At 39.0% G+C, this 19378-nt stretch overlaps 1 protein-coding gene across 4 annotated transcripts in view; it reads right to left on the bottom strand.

The window, feature by feature from the left end:
- COL12A1 (collagen type XII alpha 1 chain) overlaps window positions 1–19378 on the bottom strand; it is a 111435-nt gene that overhangs the window by 54758 nt on the left and 37299 nt on the right. For 3 of the 4 annotated variants that reach the window (XM_074895920.1, XM_074895916.1, XM_074895919.1), the window contains 14 exons: window positions 18188–18454; window positions 15715–15907; window positions 12864–12985; window positions 10019–10168; window positions 9815–9934; window positions 7505–7669; window positions 7169–7315; window positions 6396–6535; window positions 5057–5186; window positions 3860–4005; window positions 3459–3588; window positions 2517–2656; window positions 1650–1779; window positions 95–234 (listed from right to left, as the gene is read on the bottom strand). In XM_074895920.1, coding sequence (XP_074752021.1) covers window positions 95–234; window positions 1650–1779; window positions 2517–2656; window positions 3459–3588; window positions 3860–4005; window positions 5057–5186; window positions 6396–6535; window positions 7169–7315; window positions 7505–7669; window positions 9815–9934; window positions 10019–10168; window positions 12864–12985; window positions 15715–15907; window positions 18188–18454 — 2120 coding nt within the window. The remainder of the gene's footprint in view (window positions 1–94; window positions 235–1649; window positions 1780–2516; window positions 2657–3458; window positions 3589–3859; window positions 4006–5056; window positions 5187–6395; window positions 6536–7168; window positions 7316–7504; window positions 7670–9814; window positions 9935–10018; window positions 10169–12863; window positions 12986–15714; window positions 15908–18187; window positions 18455–19378) is intronic. The other variant, XM_074895921.1, reaches the window with a different exon arrangement.

Below are 19378 nucleotides of genomic sequence, written 5' to 3' on the forward strand. Positions count from 1 at the left end.
AGTTATAGGTCATTTATTAATGACATTTCTGATTTTAAAAACATGCCCTCTGAGAAACTGCCCACAAAATCTTATGGTGACTATCTATTCTTACCTCCTGTTTTTCAGATCTTCCATAGGGTCCCCAGGTTATTCTATATAGAGAGACGTCTGGAGCTCCATGATCCCAAGTTCCTCTAAAACTATTTGTGGTTACATCTGTGATTCTGAGATTGACTGGTGCTGGCACAGGCTCTATTATGGGAAAAGGAAAAGTATTCCACAGAATGTAACTACAAATTAAATACAGTTAAATCAAGGAATTACTCAGACAAAGAATTTAGATTATGTAGAAGATTAATCTCTCAGTTACCATGCTTCTAACAACTACAGTAAAATGCTGTAGTATAACCCAGTTCACCTACACTAAGCAATTGTCCTTCACAAGGTCACATCACCAGGTCATCACTTGATAAAACAGATACAGCTCTACTGACCTCAGTAGATGTGACAACTGACATGCTTACTCATAACAACTTAAGTCCTAGCTCTTACATTTTGGAGTTAGGCCTGATTATCAGCTCCCACACACAAAGGTCAAGCTCCTGCATGAGTTTCTCCCAGATCTTAAAATTCTTTACATAAGGCAAATAAATCATGACTGAATTACACCACTTATTTAGAAAGAATTCACAGAGGTTAACCATAGGTTAAGGAGGCAAAATATTACAGCCACCAGGGAGAAATGAGTAAATAGGTAAAACCAGAGAATTAAACTAAAAATAATTTATTTGGCAGAGCTTTTTCCTTTTTTGTTACACACACATTCACACAAAACCACAGCTATAGAAGAAAGACTAGCACAAAAGCAAGCAAAAAAATCTCACAAACATTTTAAAATACATAAGGCTAGAAAATTAAAAATTCAGAAGAAAACATGAGAGAGAGCATGTGCGTGTGTTTTCTCTTTTTTTTCCACAGAGGGTGAGGGGCAGCGATAAGGTAACATTGCTCATTTCTATTCTAGCTCTTCTGGTTGGCTGTCTTTTTAAAACATAAGCCTATATCAGGACGAGGGCTTCCATGATCCCAGTCGCCTTCTTTCAGTCTGTCACCTCTCTTGTATGGAGATTGGCTCTTACTGTTTGTGCAACATCATTTCCTTGACTCTATTTGTTGAGATTACTCAAATGCTGTCTTTATGATTCTCTAAAAGTGCAGACTGGTTTAGCATTCCATGGTACAAAAACTCTCTTGGATCAGAAGCAAGATCATGCCTCTCTAATCCTCTAGCATATGCCCCAGCTTCCTACTCACTTTCCTAGATTCCTGCATAGACTTGCTAAACCTTTCCTCTGCCCTCATAAGTTCTTACTAATTCTACCCCTACGCTCCTCCTTCAACCTCTAAACACAAATAACTGCTTCAGTTGCTAGTCTGTTGCCTCTCTGCAAACTTCAGGCTCAGTGTTTATTGCGGTAAGACACCGAACTCATCTAAGATTCCCAGGGATTATTATATTGCCAATAATGCTAAAAATGCAAGTAAAATATTTCTCAGATAAATTAAATTACAGTTCTACCCAACCTCAGTAATATATTGCAACACACGCAACTTAAATAGAATATAAGGAAAAAATAACCACAAAAAGCGTTATTAGGAAAACTTACGAGTGACAGCTTCTGCATTTATTGGTAGGGATTCCCCTTCATCGTATACAGCAACAACTTTTACATTATACAGTGTTTGGGAGGAAAGGTCAGAGAGAGTAGTGCTGGTTTTGAGTCTATCAATTTCCACCTAAGAATAAAAATAGTGACTTAAAAACTGTAAATTGCTCTATTTCTGACTGCATTTGATTAAATGGCAGAAATTCCTGTACTAAAAAACAGAAAAGTATTCCACACTGAATTTTGCCATTTACCCCTAAATTTACACCGAAATATTGAGTACTATCTACTAACTCCCTTGAAAAGCATATTGTCTCAGATACTAGTACTACTTGTGGATCTTTCATTGCTTCATTCTTTTGGAAACGAGCACGCAGACTGCATCTCCAGAAAATTATCATTCCCTTACAAAAACACATTTACTCCTCCAAGAGCTGATTCATGCCTAGCAGTGCAATTATGGAAAGCTTGCACATAACTCAGACATTTCTAATAATGCTCACACATGTTCTGACAGGGGGAAAAGGGGCTAACAGACACAATTCTTTCTTCCTCATTGCAAAGTGTTCCTAGAGATTGGCAAGATAACACTTAGGCAGAAAGTAGAAGTGGCTATTTATCAAAGCACAGGAAAATTCTCCACTCAGTTTAAGGATTTCTCCTCTCTGGAGGAGCAGGAAGAGAGGAGTACACAAAGAAATCTATCTCATGCTTATTTGGTTTCCCTTTCCTGACTGCAATCACCATGAACTGATGTTCTTTATTCTCAATGGTGGATTATAATGATACTTTTACTATTATTCTAGTAACCTAGTTCCTCAAAATAAAACTGTCTTCTAGTACTTTCAAAATGTTCCTGTCATTTACCTCCTTTACATCAGCTTCATCAGCTACTTTGTATCTTAGGATGTATTTTCGAATTTTCCCTGGGGCAGGATCCCAAAGGACATTCATGCTGCTGTGAGTAACATCCTGAACTGTTAAGCCTCTGGGTCCAGGCAAAGGCACTGTAAAAACAATGACAGCAGTAAGTGAAAATGCTATTCATAGCAGAGGTATAGGTCTCTCACAGAAGAAAATAAATTCTTTTCATGCATTTAATTGAAATGAAGGTAATAACTTTCTGGGAAGTTCATTGCTCTAGCCATTAGATGAGACAGCTTAAGAGCTTACTGTCCCAGCAATGAGCAAAATAGCTATAAACTACAGTAGCTTCACCTTCGTAAATCATGAGCACAATTCTTTTAGAAGTATTAGTACATAAGATCATAACTTCTGGTGACAACAGTCTCTTTTCATGTACAGTTAAGGGTTTAACAGTTTTTAAGAACATAAAAATAACCATACTGCATGCATCTAGCCCATGCCTTTGTCAGTAGGAAATACTTAAGCAAAGATGTTTAACAAGATGTTTAAGAAAGAAGACATGTTTAGATCTTCTTTTTTTTTTTGGTATGGCATGTTTCCTTGGCATTTGTTATACTTATGAGAATGTCTGAAATCAGAAACAAGGTTTCTAAGTTAATGCAAGCAAAATTGAGACCTTTCAAAAACACTGTAACCTCAAGATTGCCAAGCCAACTCCATTAATTCAAGGAAAAAAACCTTTTGTTCCTCTTTTAATAGTTGGTCCCTTTTCATTGAAATTGCCTTTAAGATCTTTTGGAAATGTATGAGTGTTAGAAAATGCATAAAACATGGAAAAAATGGTGTTCCAAACAAAACCAAACATATAAAAACTGTTGTATTAACTAAAAAGAGACTGTTGCTGAAGCAGTAACAACAAAGCAAAAATCAAGATGTCCATACATGTCACTTCCTGAGTGGTGAGTGGGTCACTAGTGATATCGCCAAACAATACGTAAGCTGTTAAAGTGTACTCAGTATTGGGGATGAGATCTACCAGCTGAACCTCATTCACTGATGGTCCAACACGCATCTGCACATAAAAAATAACATACCATGTTTAAAAACTGAAGAAAGCAATGGCAGAAAAGCAACAAATGATTTAACTTCAAGGGAATTTTGTTTGTGATTCACAGTGTATTTACAGTTTCCTGACTGATGTCATTGTATACAATATCCCAGTAAGTTCACTGCACTTTGGGAAGTACATGCCAGTCTCTCTTGACTATTATATCAAGAAAATCTATTTGGTTTTCTTAATTTATTTTTGGTAGAGTATAGGAAGTGAAGTCAAATTCTCTTACCTCTTTCTCTGTGGTTGGGACTGTGGCATTCACAGGTTCATATGTTAAAAAATAACCAGTAGCTCCACTGAGAGGTTCCCATCTCACTCTCATGGAAGTTGATCCAATGTCATAAACATTCAGGTTTCTAACTGAAGAGATTGGCACTGCCAAATAAAAGAGATATACATTATTTCCTTCACCTTCTTTGCTTTTCATATTCCACATCACAGGTAGTACCACTGAGAATATTGCATATGGGTATTGGGGTACATTGCAGGAAGTAGAAAGGTGATCTGTAAGTAGTGGTATTTTAAGTGGTGCTTAGTTTAAGAATGAAGTAATAGTTGTCACATTTTGAATGTACTACAGATTTGCTACACAGCTAAATCTATCTTACAAGTCTGCACTGGAACACTTGAATGTTCTAAAAAGCAACATTAACTCACACAAATGCTCTAATATGAAGCAGAATGTGACTGGTTTGGGATATGTACTTATAAAAGGATTTTTTTTTTACTTTTTTTTTCTGTATTTCTTAAATTATTAAATAAACATTAAAAATTACCATGGACTTAATAAAAATCATGTACATACTTTAAGGGTTTACACAACCCTAATTCAAAACAATCAAAGAAGGGAAAGGAATACCTAACATCCAATATAATTAAAGAGACAGGAAAGTCACCCTATGTTGCATTCAGCATAAATATACCTAAAATCAGCCATGTAGACAGCTAATAGTGGAAACATAATGGCTAAGTTATGTCTCACAGGAGTGATGTAATTGTGTTAAACTGGCTTTTTGTTAATCTTATAAAATTAGAATTAATTTATATAGTATTCTGGCTACTAGTAGCAGGAATTAATTATCAAGCATAAAAAATAAAGGAGTACACTTTTGTATATGATCAGATTTAAGGAATTTACAAACTCTGTCTTGTAATTCATGTTAGTTGCTCTACTCTTTACAGCCATGCTTTATGAGCCTGAATAGAAGCTGGGACAAACACTTTTTACGACAATGAAATTTCATGTTGCTAAAGTTTTTCAGCCAAGATCTGAATAACCAGTGCAACACAACAGAATTTGGTCATTCAAATTAAAAATTTTGTTTCCTCTAAGAAGAAAGCCCATAGTGCTGTTAAGTTCTACTGGACAGTTCCCCATATGACAAACTGGATGTTAACATGTTATTCAAGTTCCATTCTAACTTACAAGTTGTTTCCCTGCCGATTAGAGGTTCACTGCTTTCATCTTCTACCACAGAAAACACATTAACAACATATTCTGTTTCAGGTTTCAGATCTTTCAGAACTGTCGTTGTTTCCATCCTACTTACATAAAACTACATAAAAGAGAAGCAATGTTAACCACTGTACAACAAATGCATTTATAATTTTATCTCTAAGAAAAAAATAATTCCTTGTGAAACTCTTTAGAAATACATGGTATGGAACTAAAAATAAGTCTTAATCTTCTATGTATTTTGTCTGACAGTATACCATTATTTTTGCAAAGCATGCTGTAAGGAAACCTCAGACAGACACTTGTTTGCAATAGAGCTGGATATATATAGCAGCACTCACTGTGCATCCTGCTTTCACCCATGGTTTATACTTTTATATTACTCAGCAAGATAAAGGAAGTGCCAGAGATATATGTTACTACTTTGGAAGTTTTAAAGACACAGGATAATCTAGCTGGTTACAGCACATGGCATTAGCAACATCTTGTGGAACAGAAATGCCAGAAAGCAGTCAAGCTGCAAAGTCAGTGTGCACCGAAATGGCTGCTCCAACACTAATCAAAGGCCAAATCCTGCGGTCATGATTTATTAAGATTAAATTCTCCATGAGTCAAATCTGAGTTAAGATTTAAAAGCCACATTCAGGGATGGGAAGTTCAGTGTTAGGTACACAGAGGTGCTTTACTTCGTTCTCCTAAATACTATTTTGTTTGTCTGAAGAGAGTGATGAGCAATTCAGACTGCTTAGAATCAAAGATTGCCAGGTTACTGGCTCTCTGTCTAGAGAATAACCACAACATGAGTTTGACCCTGTGAAATAAAGTTTGAAGGACATACTTAGGTTGAAACACAGGCACAGGTTGAAAGCACCATCATACAATGTTAATCTCAGCACTACCTAATAACCTGTATCACCCACTGTCTTCCTTTTCTATTAATAAGAAAATGTACTAAAAGGACAGTGAGCCTACCCATGAGTATGCTCAGAAAATTTCTGCTACAGACTTGTTTAAACCAATAGATTACAATGGAATATGAACAGAAAGGAATTACTAGAAATACCAGTCAACTGTTTTTAAGAAATACATTTTACTCCTGGATTCATGATTTTAAAACAACCAAAGTCATCTTTATGCTCTTACTTCTTGTAATTTTGTGTTTCATTTACTGAGGCATGATATTCCTGACCTTGGGAACCTTTTTTCATTTATTGTTATACCATACACAGCACAAACTTCAGAATCACAGTGCTGTGATGTGAAAGTCCAAGATTATGGACAATGTCAGAGATGAACATACAGTACTAACCTGTTGAGGGCTACCTCCAGAGGTAGGGTAATACTCAACTCTGTATCTATCAACACTCTCAGGAGGTGGACTCCATCTCAGTCTGAAAGAACGAGGTGTCACTTCTGAAATAACTAGGTTAGAGGGAGGTGGTAAATCACCTACAAGTGGAAGCAAATTAAAAAATTATTAATTTATCTTATAAGGAATAAAAATATGAGACAAAAAAAAATTGCTTAGGAAAAAGAAAAGTTTAAGTATTTCTGTTTCCTCGGCAATTCTTAAAACAACTGTGTGAAGAGACAGATCACCATCACACTCTCACGACCAAACAAGCCCTTCATGATTCCTACTCTACCTTCAGCACCAGTGTTTCACTGGAGAACCATCAACTAACATTATTGGGTTTCCTTGCTCAGCTTTGCTTTTGTGCTGTCAAACATTAATACTTGAAAAAAGCCGGGCTGCTGAAATTTTCCTTATTGGATGAGTATCATCAAAGAACCTGCCACAATGAGCAAAAAGGTGACACACTGAGCAACATACTTCCTGACTCTGGGAGGAAAGAAGGCATGTCCAGCCATGTCATGCTGTGTCAGGTATAACACAGTCATTGTTGAAAGGAAAGGAAAAACCCCTGCAGGGCAGTCCAGGTGGTCTGCACAACTTCCTCACTCCAGCAGCTGAAAAAACAGCCCAGGGCTACACAGTATTCCAAATAAGTAATAAAAATGAACTAGCAGTGCAAGCATGTAAATGGAAAAAAGATGAATTAGACTGAAAAAGTGATGTACCTGGACCTTTCACACTGTTACACAGATTTGTGGTTACATCATCAACAATGTTAGCCAGGAAGGAGAAATCTGCAACATTGTAAGCATGGATGTCATCTGGATCCGTTGCAATCTGCTTCAATTCATTTTCATCTGCATTTTTAATACCTTACAGAGAAGATATGAAAACAAGATTTGTTAGAAATGATGGCCATGAAATATAATGTCATGAACTTAAGTCCCTAAACACATTCTTTGAATACCCATTTAGGTACTTATTTATGTGGCCACTTCTCTGTGCATTTAGCAGATGGGCAGGAGGGTTTGGGGTGGGACACCTCTTCATATAATACTTACCAATTGCATAAAGTTCCACTCCCTCATCTCTGAGTCGTCTTGAAGGGGTGACAACATCATCTTGTGATTTGCCATCAGTGATTAAAACACCAATTTTGCGAGCTCTGGGCCTTAAGCCTGCATCTTGTTTGAAATTGTTTTTTAAGATGAAATCCAATGCCATTCCTAGCATGATACAAAGAAGGTAACCATCACTATAAACTATTTCCACATAGTAGTTATTGTAAAGAAGAGTATTTTTCATCCTAGTGATTTCACTCTGACATCATTCCACAATTTATTTCCTTCTAGAAGCACTCAGAATCCAGTTGCAGCCTATCATAGAGATTTATCAGCAACTAATACTATTTCAGTCCTCTCAGTTTCTAATCTCTTACCTTTTATGCATCACAGAATCATTCAGTTTGGAAAAGACCCTTGGGATCATCGAGTCCAACCATCAGCCCTACTCTATAAAGTTCTCCCCTACACCACATCCCCCAACATCTCATCTAAACGACCCTTAAACACATCCAGGGATGGTAACTCCAACACCTCCCTGGGCAACCCATTCCACTGTCTGACCACTCTTTCTGTGAAAATTTTTTTCCTAATATCCAGTCTGAACCTCCCCTGTTGCAGTTTAAAGCCGTTCCCTCTTGTTCTGTCACTAATCACCTGCGAGAAGAGACCAGCACCAACCTCTCTACAATGTCCTTTCAGGCAGTTGTAGAGAGAGTGATGAGGTCTCCCCTCAGCCTTCTCCTCCTCAAACTAAACAGTCCCAGCTCCTTCAATCTCTCCTCATAGGATTTGCTCTCCAGGCCCTTCACCAGCTTCGTTGCCCTCCTCTGCACTTGCTCCAGCACCTTGATATCTCTCTCATATTGAGGTGCCCAAAGCTGGATAAATATTCCAGGTGTGGCTTCACCAGTGCAGAGTACAGGGGGACTGTCACCTCCCTACTTCTGCTGCTCACACTATTGCTGATACAAGCCAGGATGCCATTGGCTTTCTTGGCCACCTGGGCACACTGCTGGCTCATGTTCAGCTGCTTGTCAGTTAGAACCCCCAGATCCTTCTCTTCCAGACAGCTCTCCAGCCACACCTCCCCAAGCCTGTAGCCATGCAGGGGGTGGTTGTGTATCAAGTGCAGGATCTTGCACTTGGCCTTGTTGAACTTCATCCTGTTAACATTGGCCCATCGATCCAATCTATACAAGTCTCTTTGTAGAGACTCCCTATCTTCATGCAGATTGACACTGCTGCTTATCTTGGTGTCATCTGTGAACTTACTGATGATACACTCTATGTCCTTATCAAGATCATCAATAAAGATGTTGAACAGAAATGGTCCCAACACCAAGCCCTGAGGAACATCACTTGTGACCAGCCACCAGCTGGATTTAGCTCCACTGACCACCACTCTCTGGGACCGTCCATCCAGCCAGGGCTTGACCCAGCAGACCGTTCCCTCATCCAGGCCATGAGCAGCCAGTTTTTCTATGAGAATTCTATGGGGAACTGTATAGGATGCTTTTCGAAAATCCAGGTAGACAATATCCACAGTTTTTCCCTTGTCCAATAGTTGGGTCATCTTGTCATAGAAGGAGATCAGGTTTGTCAGGCAGGACCTGCCTTTCATAAACCCATGCTGACTAGTCCTGATTCCCTGGTTGTCCATTATATGACTTTTAATGGCACTCGAGATGACCTGCTCCATGACCTTCCCTGGCACCGAGGTCAGACTGACAGGTCTATAGTTTCCTGGATCGTCCTTTCCACCTCTCTTGTAGATGGGTGTCACATTTGCCACCCTCCAGCCCAATGGGACGTCCCCAGTTAGCCATGGCTTCAAGTAAATCATGGAAAGCGGCTTGGTGAGCACATCTGCCAACTCCCTCAGCACCCTTGGGTGTAACCCATCCAGTCCCACAGACTTGTGTGCATCCAAGTGGTGTAGCAGGTCTCTGACCACCTCCTCTTCAGTTGTGATGACATTTAATTGTGATCATCTTGTATCTGATCTCCTCTAGCCTTCCTTCTGGGTTCTCACCCTGTCTTCATCCCAACCCTGACATGGAACTGCCTTTTCTTCTCCTCATATGCTCAACAGCAACCCAGGCTCTTCATCACCTAAGCTCTCCTCCATCAATTTCTCCAGACTTCTACTGAGTTTATATGTCTATAAGATGCCTGTTGTCTTCCAGACAGAATGAACTGTAAGGCCCTTTCATTGTGGACAAATTCGAGCTCACTGAACAATACTGGGGTCAACTACTAGAATTATTTTTACTGGAGCTTAAGGAAAATCCTGACAGTGTGACATACCTGTTAGAGTATTGCCTCCTTTGTATGGTAAGTTGGCTACAGCCTCTAACAAAGCCTGTTTGGTTCGGTAAGCATTGAGATTCCATTCTGTCCTGGGATCTCCACTATACTGTGCAAGTCCTGGAAAAAAGCCATCATTATTTAGTTATTATGTGGCTGTGTATCAGTTATGCCTCATTTTCCCTCCAGCATATGAGGACTTACCAATCTGTACTTTGTCAGGACCGATATCAAAAACTTCAACAATACGGGCAATAAAGTTCCTGATAGTTTTAAAATTTGGCCGCCCGATACTCCATGAGCCGTCCACCAGCAGCACAATATCAGCTTCTGCTCTGGTTCTACACTCTAAACCTGCCACATTAACCAGAAAAATATAACCTTAGCATGATAGTTTTCAACCGGAAAAATACAGCCTTAGCATGATAGCTTTCTTTCATCATCCTTTTATATGACATATGTCATGAGTTAGCTTCCAAAATAGCTCTACTTTTATTCACTGGCACTCTGTCAAGTATGACCTATTTGTGAACGTTATTCACACTAGTCACTGGTTCCATGGCAAAAGCTGTATAAATTTCTTCATGTATGTTTCCTTTTATAAGTAAGATTTTGTGAATGTCAAGGCCAGTGCTCTTCTCTATTGTCATGTCATTACTTGTTTTGGTTTTTAAAGATGGTTGATAACTTGATTTCAGAGGTTCTGTAAAAGACTACTAAACTAACCACTAACATGGTGGTGAGCATTATCAGATTATCCAAATGTACAGTATTTTAGTCTGTCACAGATAGCTAAACTACTGCTTAATTTTAAACTATGTAACAGTGGTATTAATACCCTATATTACAAACACTTTCAAATAAATAGCATTTCTAAATTTTCAGGGAAAAAAGACATAGTAATACAGGTGGCATAGAAGTCTGCACATACAGGAAAGAAAGAACACAATTTAGAGAAGATACACAAACATAAACACAGGTCAAGAGATAGAAAGAGGACAAGAACAAACATTTATATAAAGCTGCAATGTTCTGAAAAGGTAGAAAATTATTTCAGATATCTTCAGTTTACAAATTACAGAATAAAATATGCATCATATTTTTTTTCACCACAAGAAAAATCACAAAATATTTATACAAACAGAAAGACACAATGATTTTATCCACAGCCATTTGAAAAAAAAAAAAAAAAAGAAAAAGAAAAAAAAAAAAAGATTAAAAAAAATATCCTTGCTCTCTCTCTTTTCCTGTAGATTGTGTTACCAGCTGCAAATTTTCTGGCTTCCTGCCATCAGAGCTTCTGGTCTTTATATGGAAGAAATCCCATTGAGAAAAATCAGCCACACTCATCACAGTTGAAAGATATTGTGATTTCATATATGTTCCACATAATTGATCCAACACTGTAGACTCATGAATATAACTATTCCATGTACCTGGGGGTTAAAAGCATGATCCTCTTCTGCATGGAAAATATAGATCTAGTCTTTAGTCAGGACAATAAAATCAGTTGGGAATAGGGTTTAAGTAAAACCATGTTAGTTCAAAAAATCACATGCATAACTTTAATATGGAAGTTAAAATTAGCTTCATGTACAATACAAAAGTGAAATTATTTTTACTTTTATTTTTCTTCCAACTACCACATTTCCCCACATGGAAAATTCTAGCAAAGGCACCAGACCTAGGGTGACTTTTTTTTCCCTATTAATAAATAATGTACTATTACATTTACAGCCCCAGATATAAAATTCATTTTTCACATTAACCATGACTCAAATCCATGCATTAGTAAAACTAATTAGCTCAAAGAATATAACATTGAAGACAGAAATGACAGCTGTTGTAATAAAAAACAACAAACCACTCTGCAATTATTTTTCTACCAGACTTATTACAGCTTTACTCTAATGTCACTGATGACCTGTTACATAGTTTTTCTCAGTTTTACCCTCTTGTATTAGAGAGTGAAACAGCAATTAATTAAGAACTTTCTAAAAATGTTGTCAATAAAGTTACATGGGATGAGTATTTTTTACACAGCCCAGTGTGGAAAAGAGGGTAAGTGAAAAGAATATAGAGTCAACTGTCAGAAACTTTTTTTCCTTTATTTAACTCTGAAAGGCCTTTGCAGCTAGGTTCTTTCTCCTCACCAAATTCTCTCTGATGGTTATACAAGCCTTGAAATGGCAGAGGAGAAAAGTCTTTACTTCTACATGTATACCTGGCTATGGAGAAGCAAAGACCTGCTTCTTTATGCTTACCATGAAGGGGGACTGAGTCCCGAAACTCTCTTCAGCCAATATTAATTGAGAGTATGGTGGGTACAACTACTAGCATGCAGAGGCCTATTAACGACACCAAGGGAGCTGCTATCATAACATTCATAGAAACTTTGACTGGAAGGTTTAGCTACACAGGGAGAAACTCCCAAATAGATGCTGGAGAGTACTCCGCAATTGCATTTCTGATCTCCTCCTTTTACAGTAAAAAAAAAAAAAAAAAAAAAAAAGTACTAAATAATGATTATGTTGAATATAAACTTAAATAATACACAATAACACTGGGACATTCCCAGCTATCAGACCTTTGTTCATTATATCATCTTAGTGTTAAAAGGAAAAGTCACCATATAAGGAAAAGCAAAAGGCTAAATATCTGCTTAAAATTCCTTGTTCTACTCCTGTGAACACCCCTGTAGATGAGCTATGATCTCTGTTCAAGAATTTGATCTTATGTGATTTAACACAGATGTGGATGGTTTGAAAATGCAATGCAGATGGCTTTGAGTAATCAGCAAAACATGGGTTGCTGAAGTTATCATCTTTGTAAGATCATCTAAAGGGTGCAGAGGACTAGAATCATGAACTGGGGCATCCTTAGTGGTTATTTCAGACTAGATGTTATGTCATCAGGGTATGGAGTATACTGAATCCTGTAAATAAATATTTATGTGCATTAGAAAAGCAATAACGAAATGCTGGTAAACTTTTGGTCCTTTTTTATTCAAAAACCAAGACTGCCTTTTCTTCAATTCAATCATGTTTACCTCTAGATAAAAATGGCTCCGAAGTAGTATCTGAAAGGGTGGTCATCTCTTGTCCAACCAGGGGATTGCTCTCTCCTCCTTCAAACATTCCAAAAACATTTACCTTATAGGTAGTTCCTGCCCTGCAACAGTTGAACAGATGTACTGTAACTAAAGTCACTTGGCTAGCTAAATGCTGACACTTATGAAATTCTCACAGAACAAAATCCCCCATAGAAAAGAAGGTGTTAAAACATGAAACTCAAAGACTAGCTCTTCCACAAGACAGTGAAATTTCAGCAATTTAAAAGGTGATTCTAGATTCTATACTTAAATTTATGGCCTTCTTCATTCAGGTAATTTCAGACTTGCAGCTCAGGAGCAACACTTTCAACAAAGAGGAAGTCAGGCCTGCATGGATGAACAAGATCCTGGACAAACTCAAACACAAGAAGGAAGCCTACAGAGGGTGACACAAGGACAATTAGCCTGGAAGGAATACAGAGAAATTGTCCGAGCAGCCAGGGATCAGATTAGGAAAGCCAAAACCCTGATAAAATTAAATCTGGCCAGAGACACAAAGGATAACACGAAAAGCTTCTATAGGTACTTCAGTGATAAAAGGAAGACAAGGGAAAATGTGGACCCTCTTTGGAAGGAAACGGGAGACCTGGTTATCCAGGACATGGAGAAGCTGAGGTACTCATCAACTTTTATGCCTCAGTCTTCACTGGCAAGTGCACCAGCCACACCGCCCAAGTCACAGAAGGATGAGACTGGGAGAATGAAGAACCACTCACTGTAGGAGAAGATCGGGTTTGAGACCTTCTAAGGAACTTGAAGGTGCACAAGTCCATGAGATCTGATGAGATGCAGCTGTGGGTCCTGAGGGAACTGGTGGATGGGAGTGTCTAAACCACTATCCACAGTATTTGAGAAGCTGTGGCAGTACAGTGAAGTTCCTGCTGACTGGAAAAGGGGAAACATAGCCCCCATTTTTAGAAAGGGAAAAAAAGGAAGACCCCAGGAACTACAGGCCAGTCAGTCTCACTGCTGTGCCTGGCAACATCATGGAGTAGATCCTCCTGGAACCTATGCTAGGGCACGTGGAAAATAAGGAAGTGGCTGGTGACAGACAACATGGCTTCACTAAGAGCAAATGATGCCTGATGAATTTGCTGGCTTTCTACAACAGGGTTACAGCATTGGTGGATAAGGGAAGAGGAACTCATGTCATCTACCTGGACTTGTGCAAAGCATCTGACGCTGTCCTGCACAACATCCTTGTCTCTAAACTGGAATCATATGGATTTGATGGATCAACCACTTGGTAGATAAGGAATGGGCTGGATGGTCACACTCAAAGAGTTGTGGTCAGTGGCTCGATGTTCAAGTGGAGAGCAGTGACCAGTGGCGTTCCTCAGGGGTCAGTACTAGGACCAGTGCTCTTTAGTCTTTGATGTCAACACAGACAGTGGGATTGAGTGCACCCTCAGCAAGTTTGCCGATGACACCAAGCTGTGTGGTGCGGTCAGCACGCTGGAGGGAAGGGATGTCATCCAGAGGGACCTGGACAGGCTGGAGAGGTGGGCCTGTGCAAACCTCATGAAGTTCAACAAAGACAAGTGCAAGATCCTGCACATGGGTCGGGGCAATCCCAAGCACAAATACAGGCTGGGTGATGAGTGGATTGAGAGCAGCCCTGAGAGAAGGACTTGAGGATACTACTGGATGAAAAACTGAATGCAAGCCAGCAATGTGCATTCGCAGCCCAGAAAGCCAACAGTGTCCTGGGCTGCATCAAGAGAATTGTGGCTGGCAGGTCGAGGGAGATGATTCTCCCCCTCTACTCTGCTCTTGTGAGACCCCACCTGGAGAACTGCATCCACGTCTGGGGCCCCCAGCATAAGAAGGACATGGACCTGTTCGAGAGATGCAGAGGAGGCCACAAAGATGATCAGGGGGCTGAAGCACCTCCCCTATGAGGACAGGCTGAGAGTTGGGGTTGTTCAGCCTGGAGAAAAAAGGCTCCAGAGAGACCTTATAGCAGCCTTCCAGTACTTAAAGGGGACCTACAGGAAAGATGGGGAGGGACTCTATCAGGGAGTGCAGTGACAGGATGAGGGGTAACAGTTTTGAACTGGAAGAGGGAAGATTTAGATTAGATATAAGGAAGAAATTCTTCACTGTGAGGGTGGTGAGACACTGGAACAGGTTGCCCAGAAAAGTGGTGGATGCCTCCTACCTTGGAAGTGTTCAAGGCCAGGTTGGACGGGGCTTTGAGCAACCTGGGCTAGTGAAAGATGTCCCTGACCATGGCAGGGGACTTGGAACTAGATGATCTTTAAGGTCCCTTCCAACCCAAACCATTCTATGATTCTATGACTGATAATGATCCAATTTTTAATATATTTAGTATATTTGTGTAACAGATTTTGAACTGATCTGAAGCCTACTTTCTAAATCCAGGCCTCTGAGAAAATGAATCAAGAACTAAAACTAAGCTTTTTTTACCAAACATGAGGTAAGGAACTTTCGGGAGGAATCTTCAGAAAACCCAACTTTCTCCAGTATCTAATTAGCTTTCTCATATGCGAAGTGCAGAACACAGCCTCTGCCCACATCTTTGCCTTCCTCTGAGAACACCACAAATGATGTGAATGAATAATCTCAGAAAGAGCCCTGCCACGTGCCTTTCAGAGACTGCATAACAAGATCCTCATATCTTATCAACAAAATTGCTTTCTTACTTACAGTTGATTTTGTCATGTGTCTCAATTCCAGATGATGATTAAACAAAACTGTGACTTTAGCTCTAAGCTAAAGTTATTTAAGAAAAAAAAAAAAGCAAAGCATGAATTTTTATCCATACCTAAGCTCCTCCAATACCACTGTGCTGTCGTATGGCCCCACTATCAATTCTCCAAGACTTCCATCATCTTCGGTAGGGTGGAAAGTCACTTTGTACCCCTTCACTCGCCCTGGGGCTGGCTCCCATGTTACTCGGAAACTTGACATAGTAGAATCAGAAGTTCTCAGATTTCGAGGTGGCTTAAAGGGAGAGGCTGCAAGGATGGAAAAAAAGGAGTTTAAATCAGGACTGCTTATGTAAAAAAAAAAATCAACAAGTATGCCTTTATGTAAAAATCAATGTGAAAATCCAGTATTAGTGGCAGTCCTAAACTCTTTGTGCATTCCCTTTGATATAAAGACAAGTATCAAGAGGTGGAAGGTGAGATCGCTTAATTTGAGTGACCTCACCAACAGGTATGTGGGCTAAGATTGTTATCAAGGCTCCCTCTACAGTCAGCTGACTGTGATAAATAGTAATTAATCTCACCTATCTTAAACATCCATATCATCTTACAATAAATGTTGACAATAGGTGGACTAACCACCGTCAGTCTTTCTCTCTATTAATTATGAAGAAAGACTGGATGACCAATTTAGACTATCCCTCTTTCTTTTAAATGGCAACAAGTAGCTGAGTCATATAGACCAAAAGAGAGAAATGGAAGCAGCTTCCTCTCAAGCCAACACTTGAAAAATCAGAATCTACTTCAGGTAAAAGTTACACTCAGACAGTGCTCAGTCACCAGTATCACTTCTCAAGCTGCTGACTTCTCAGAGCTCTGGGTCCCAGAGGTCAGAGTATGGAGGGGGTGGAAGCAAGGACCCTTTCACAGAAAAGATTCTACCAACACTCCTCTCCCTTTACAGGCTCAGGACCAGGCAGCTCAAGCAACTTCACCAACCACAGGTGTGGCAGCCTGTAAAAAAATAATTCTTCAGAGGAGTGCCAGACAAACAGCTTGAGTTTTTTAGATCAAGAGCAACTTCCTCTCAAAACTAACAGCTACCCAGCACAGGTCAGCACTCAGAGCTATTAGCTTCTGCATGACTTTTGCTTTTGTGTAAATCTGAAGTGCAGTCATAGAAAAGACTGCAGCTGTGTAATCTCAAAGTTGCAAAAATGGGAATTAGAGTCAAGAAAAAGTTTTGGAGTGAAAAAAAAAAAAGAGTTTGTGTTATCCCTATGTCTGTGCAATTGTCTAACTATAGCTGAAAGATCATAAATGTCCTCAGATTGTAAATTCTGCTGAGAAACAATAAATATACTCCCACTCACAAGGAAAAATACAGTCTCTCTGTCTCATCTCCCATGACACTTCTCCCTGAATTATCATGACAGCTTCAACTAACAAGATCACTCAGGCTCCACTTGCTTCCAAAGAGTGATTACCACCACAACTATTCACACTGAAAGCACTGAGCCATGATGAACAGGTCAAAAATCAAAAGCAGCTGGTTGATCTGAGATTTACCCCAGTAAAATTTTCAATATTGAAAAACTAGGTGTTGGTCAAAAGCTGATCAAGTTTGTATGACTTCTCCACATCAGTCACATTTTAATTTAAAAGGAAATCTTCCTTCAGCAACTGAGGCGCCAATATCTCCACTGTTAAGAGACTTGTTTCTTACTTCCTGTATTCAATATGATATATGTTCAGAGAACAAAGAATGGCATGAAGTATTTACAGTGGACCCCAGTGAATGGCACTAGTCCCACATGGGCAGAAACATCGAAAAAAAATTCTTTTAGTAATGGCTCTTTATCTATGGAAGCAGAAAACTAACTCTAAATCTGTTTGATTTGATCTGAATATCAAGAGAACATTTCCTTATAAATTGAAAGATAAGCAGCAGATACATACTAAAGACAGAGTAGAAAATCAGTTTTGCTTTTAGTGCAAAAAGCCCCTCACCAGGACTTAATAAGTGATTTAGAGTTTCAGCTTCTGAGAGAGAAGACTGCTTGCCAAAAGACCATGGTCTCTGAGGTCAGGCTTCCACTGATGACTCTTCAAAAGCATCTATTCCCCTTTTTTATTATCTCAGGTTTTCCACAGAAAATGTGGCGACCAAAGATAAATCTTTGAATCTTTGAAAGAAGATAGGATGCTGGGTAGCTATTCTATCAATACCCACAACCAAAATGCAAATTATGAAACGACTGTCAAGTTGTCTGTTGGTACACTGTCTTCCTCAAAAAACACCTTGTTTTGGCTACTGACGACTGTGTTTCAAAACAGGCCCAGTATTTTCAGCCAGATTTTATACCATATTTTACATACCATATTTACACCATCAATATCAACAGCAAAATGCTGTGCTCAGGTTATGCCACAGTGAAGTTTCCAACAAATCAAACTCAACATTTTCTTCAATTTAACTGTTAATTCATGACCTTGGCAGACTCCACCATAATTTTCTACGTATCATGATTATTAATTTTAAGCACAAAACTTTAATTGTCAAATCCTGTACAAGCTTGTCATACATACCTGTTGTTCCTTCTGCTTTTCTTGATTTTCCTTGTCCAAAATCATAAATCGGAACAACACTGAGGTCATATGTAGTTCGCGGCTTAAGTCGCTTTAACACTATGCTTGTAGTAGGAGCATTTACTCTTCCAAACATCTGTCTTCCTCCACTGCGTGGTCGGTAGTACACACGGTAAGACAAGACTTTCCCAGGTGAAGGCTGCCATGTAACTCTCATTGTATTTTCTGTCTCGTTGTCTACTGTCACAGTCCTGGCATTTGGTGACACTTTTCAGTGTAAAAATATGGATAAATGTTTACTTTGTCACATAAAGATATATTCAAATACATGACTACAAAATTCATTCTGATGTATTTAAAAAAAAATAATCTCTTTAAAATTACAGTATTTGATTGTGAGGAAGATACAGGAACATCACAGGCCATTATTACATACTTTTTTAATTGTAATGGACTAAACAAACCTAAGTGTGCCTTCCACTACACAGGAAAAAAGAGGGAAGTACAAATTACACTATGACGCAGGATAATTGTGAATTTTATTTATTCACACTTTTCAGTAATCTGTTAAATGATGGATTCAGCACTCTCAAACGGAAGTGATAAATTATAAAGCCATTGGGTTTTTATGAACACGATGCCCTATAGAGTTCAGATTTTCAGAGTTTCAAGTTTACCATCTGATAAGGTACTGCTAACTACCTAAACTGGTGGGTTTTGGGCTCCATACAAACTAACCTGCAAATAGTGGTGAGTGACTTTCCATGTGATTGGAAAATTACTCACCACTATTTACAGAATCGTATATATGCTGAAATAAGCACATGGACTAATAAAGCATTTTCTCTACAGAGTATAGCATTCAGCTTCTAAGAGATGTTTTCCAGACTGTACAAATGTTATAAATGATCTGAAGTGAACTGAAAGGTATGTAATGCTGGCTGTCAGCTGGAACGAACCATCTACATTTTGGCAAAATGGAAACTTCCTGGCATGCCAGAATCAGTCAGTATTTCATCACATGGTAAGTTAGGCTTTGCAGGCTACAGTATCCTCTCCCAGTCCTAGCAACTGACAATTTCCAATTGTGTTTGTACCAGAAAGATTCAACGGTAGTTAGTCTCAGGTCTGGGTCTATTGATAGGCCTGACAGCAAGTTCCCTCAGGCAGCACATTTAGAGAAGCAACAAA

This window comes from Athene noctua, chromosome 1 (genome assembly GCF_965140245.1).
Source record: "Athene noctua chromosome 1, bAthNoc1.hap1.1, whole genome shotgun sequence".
NCBI classification, from domain to species: domain Eukaryota; kingdom Metazoa; phylum Chordata; class Aves; order Strigiformes; family Strigidae; genus Athene; species Athene noctua.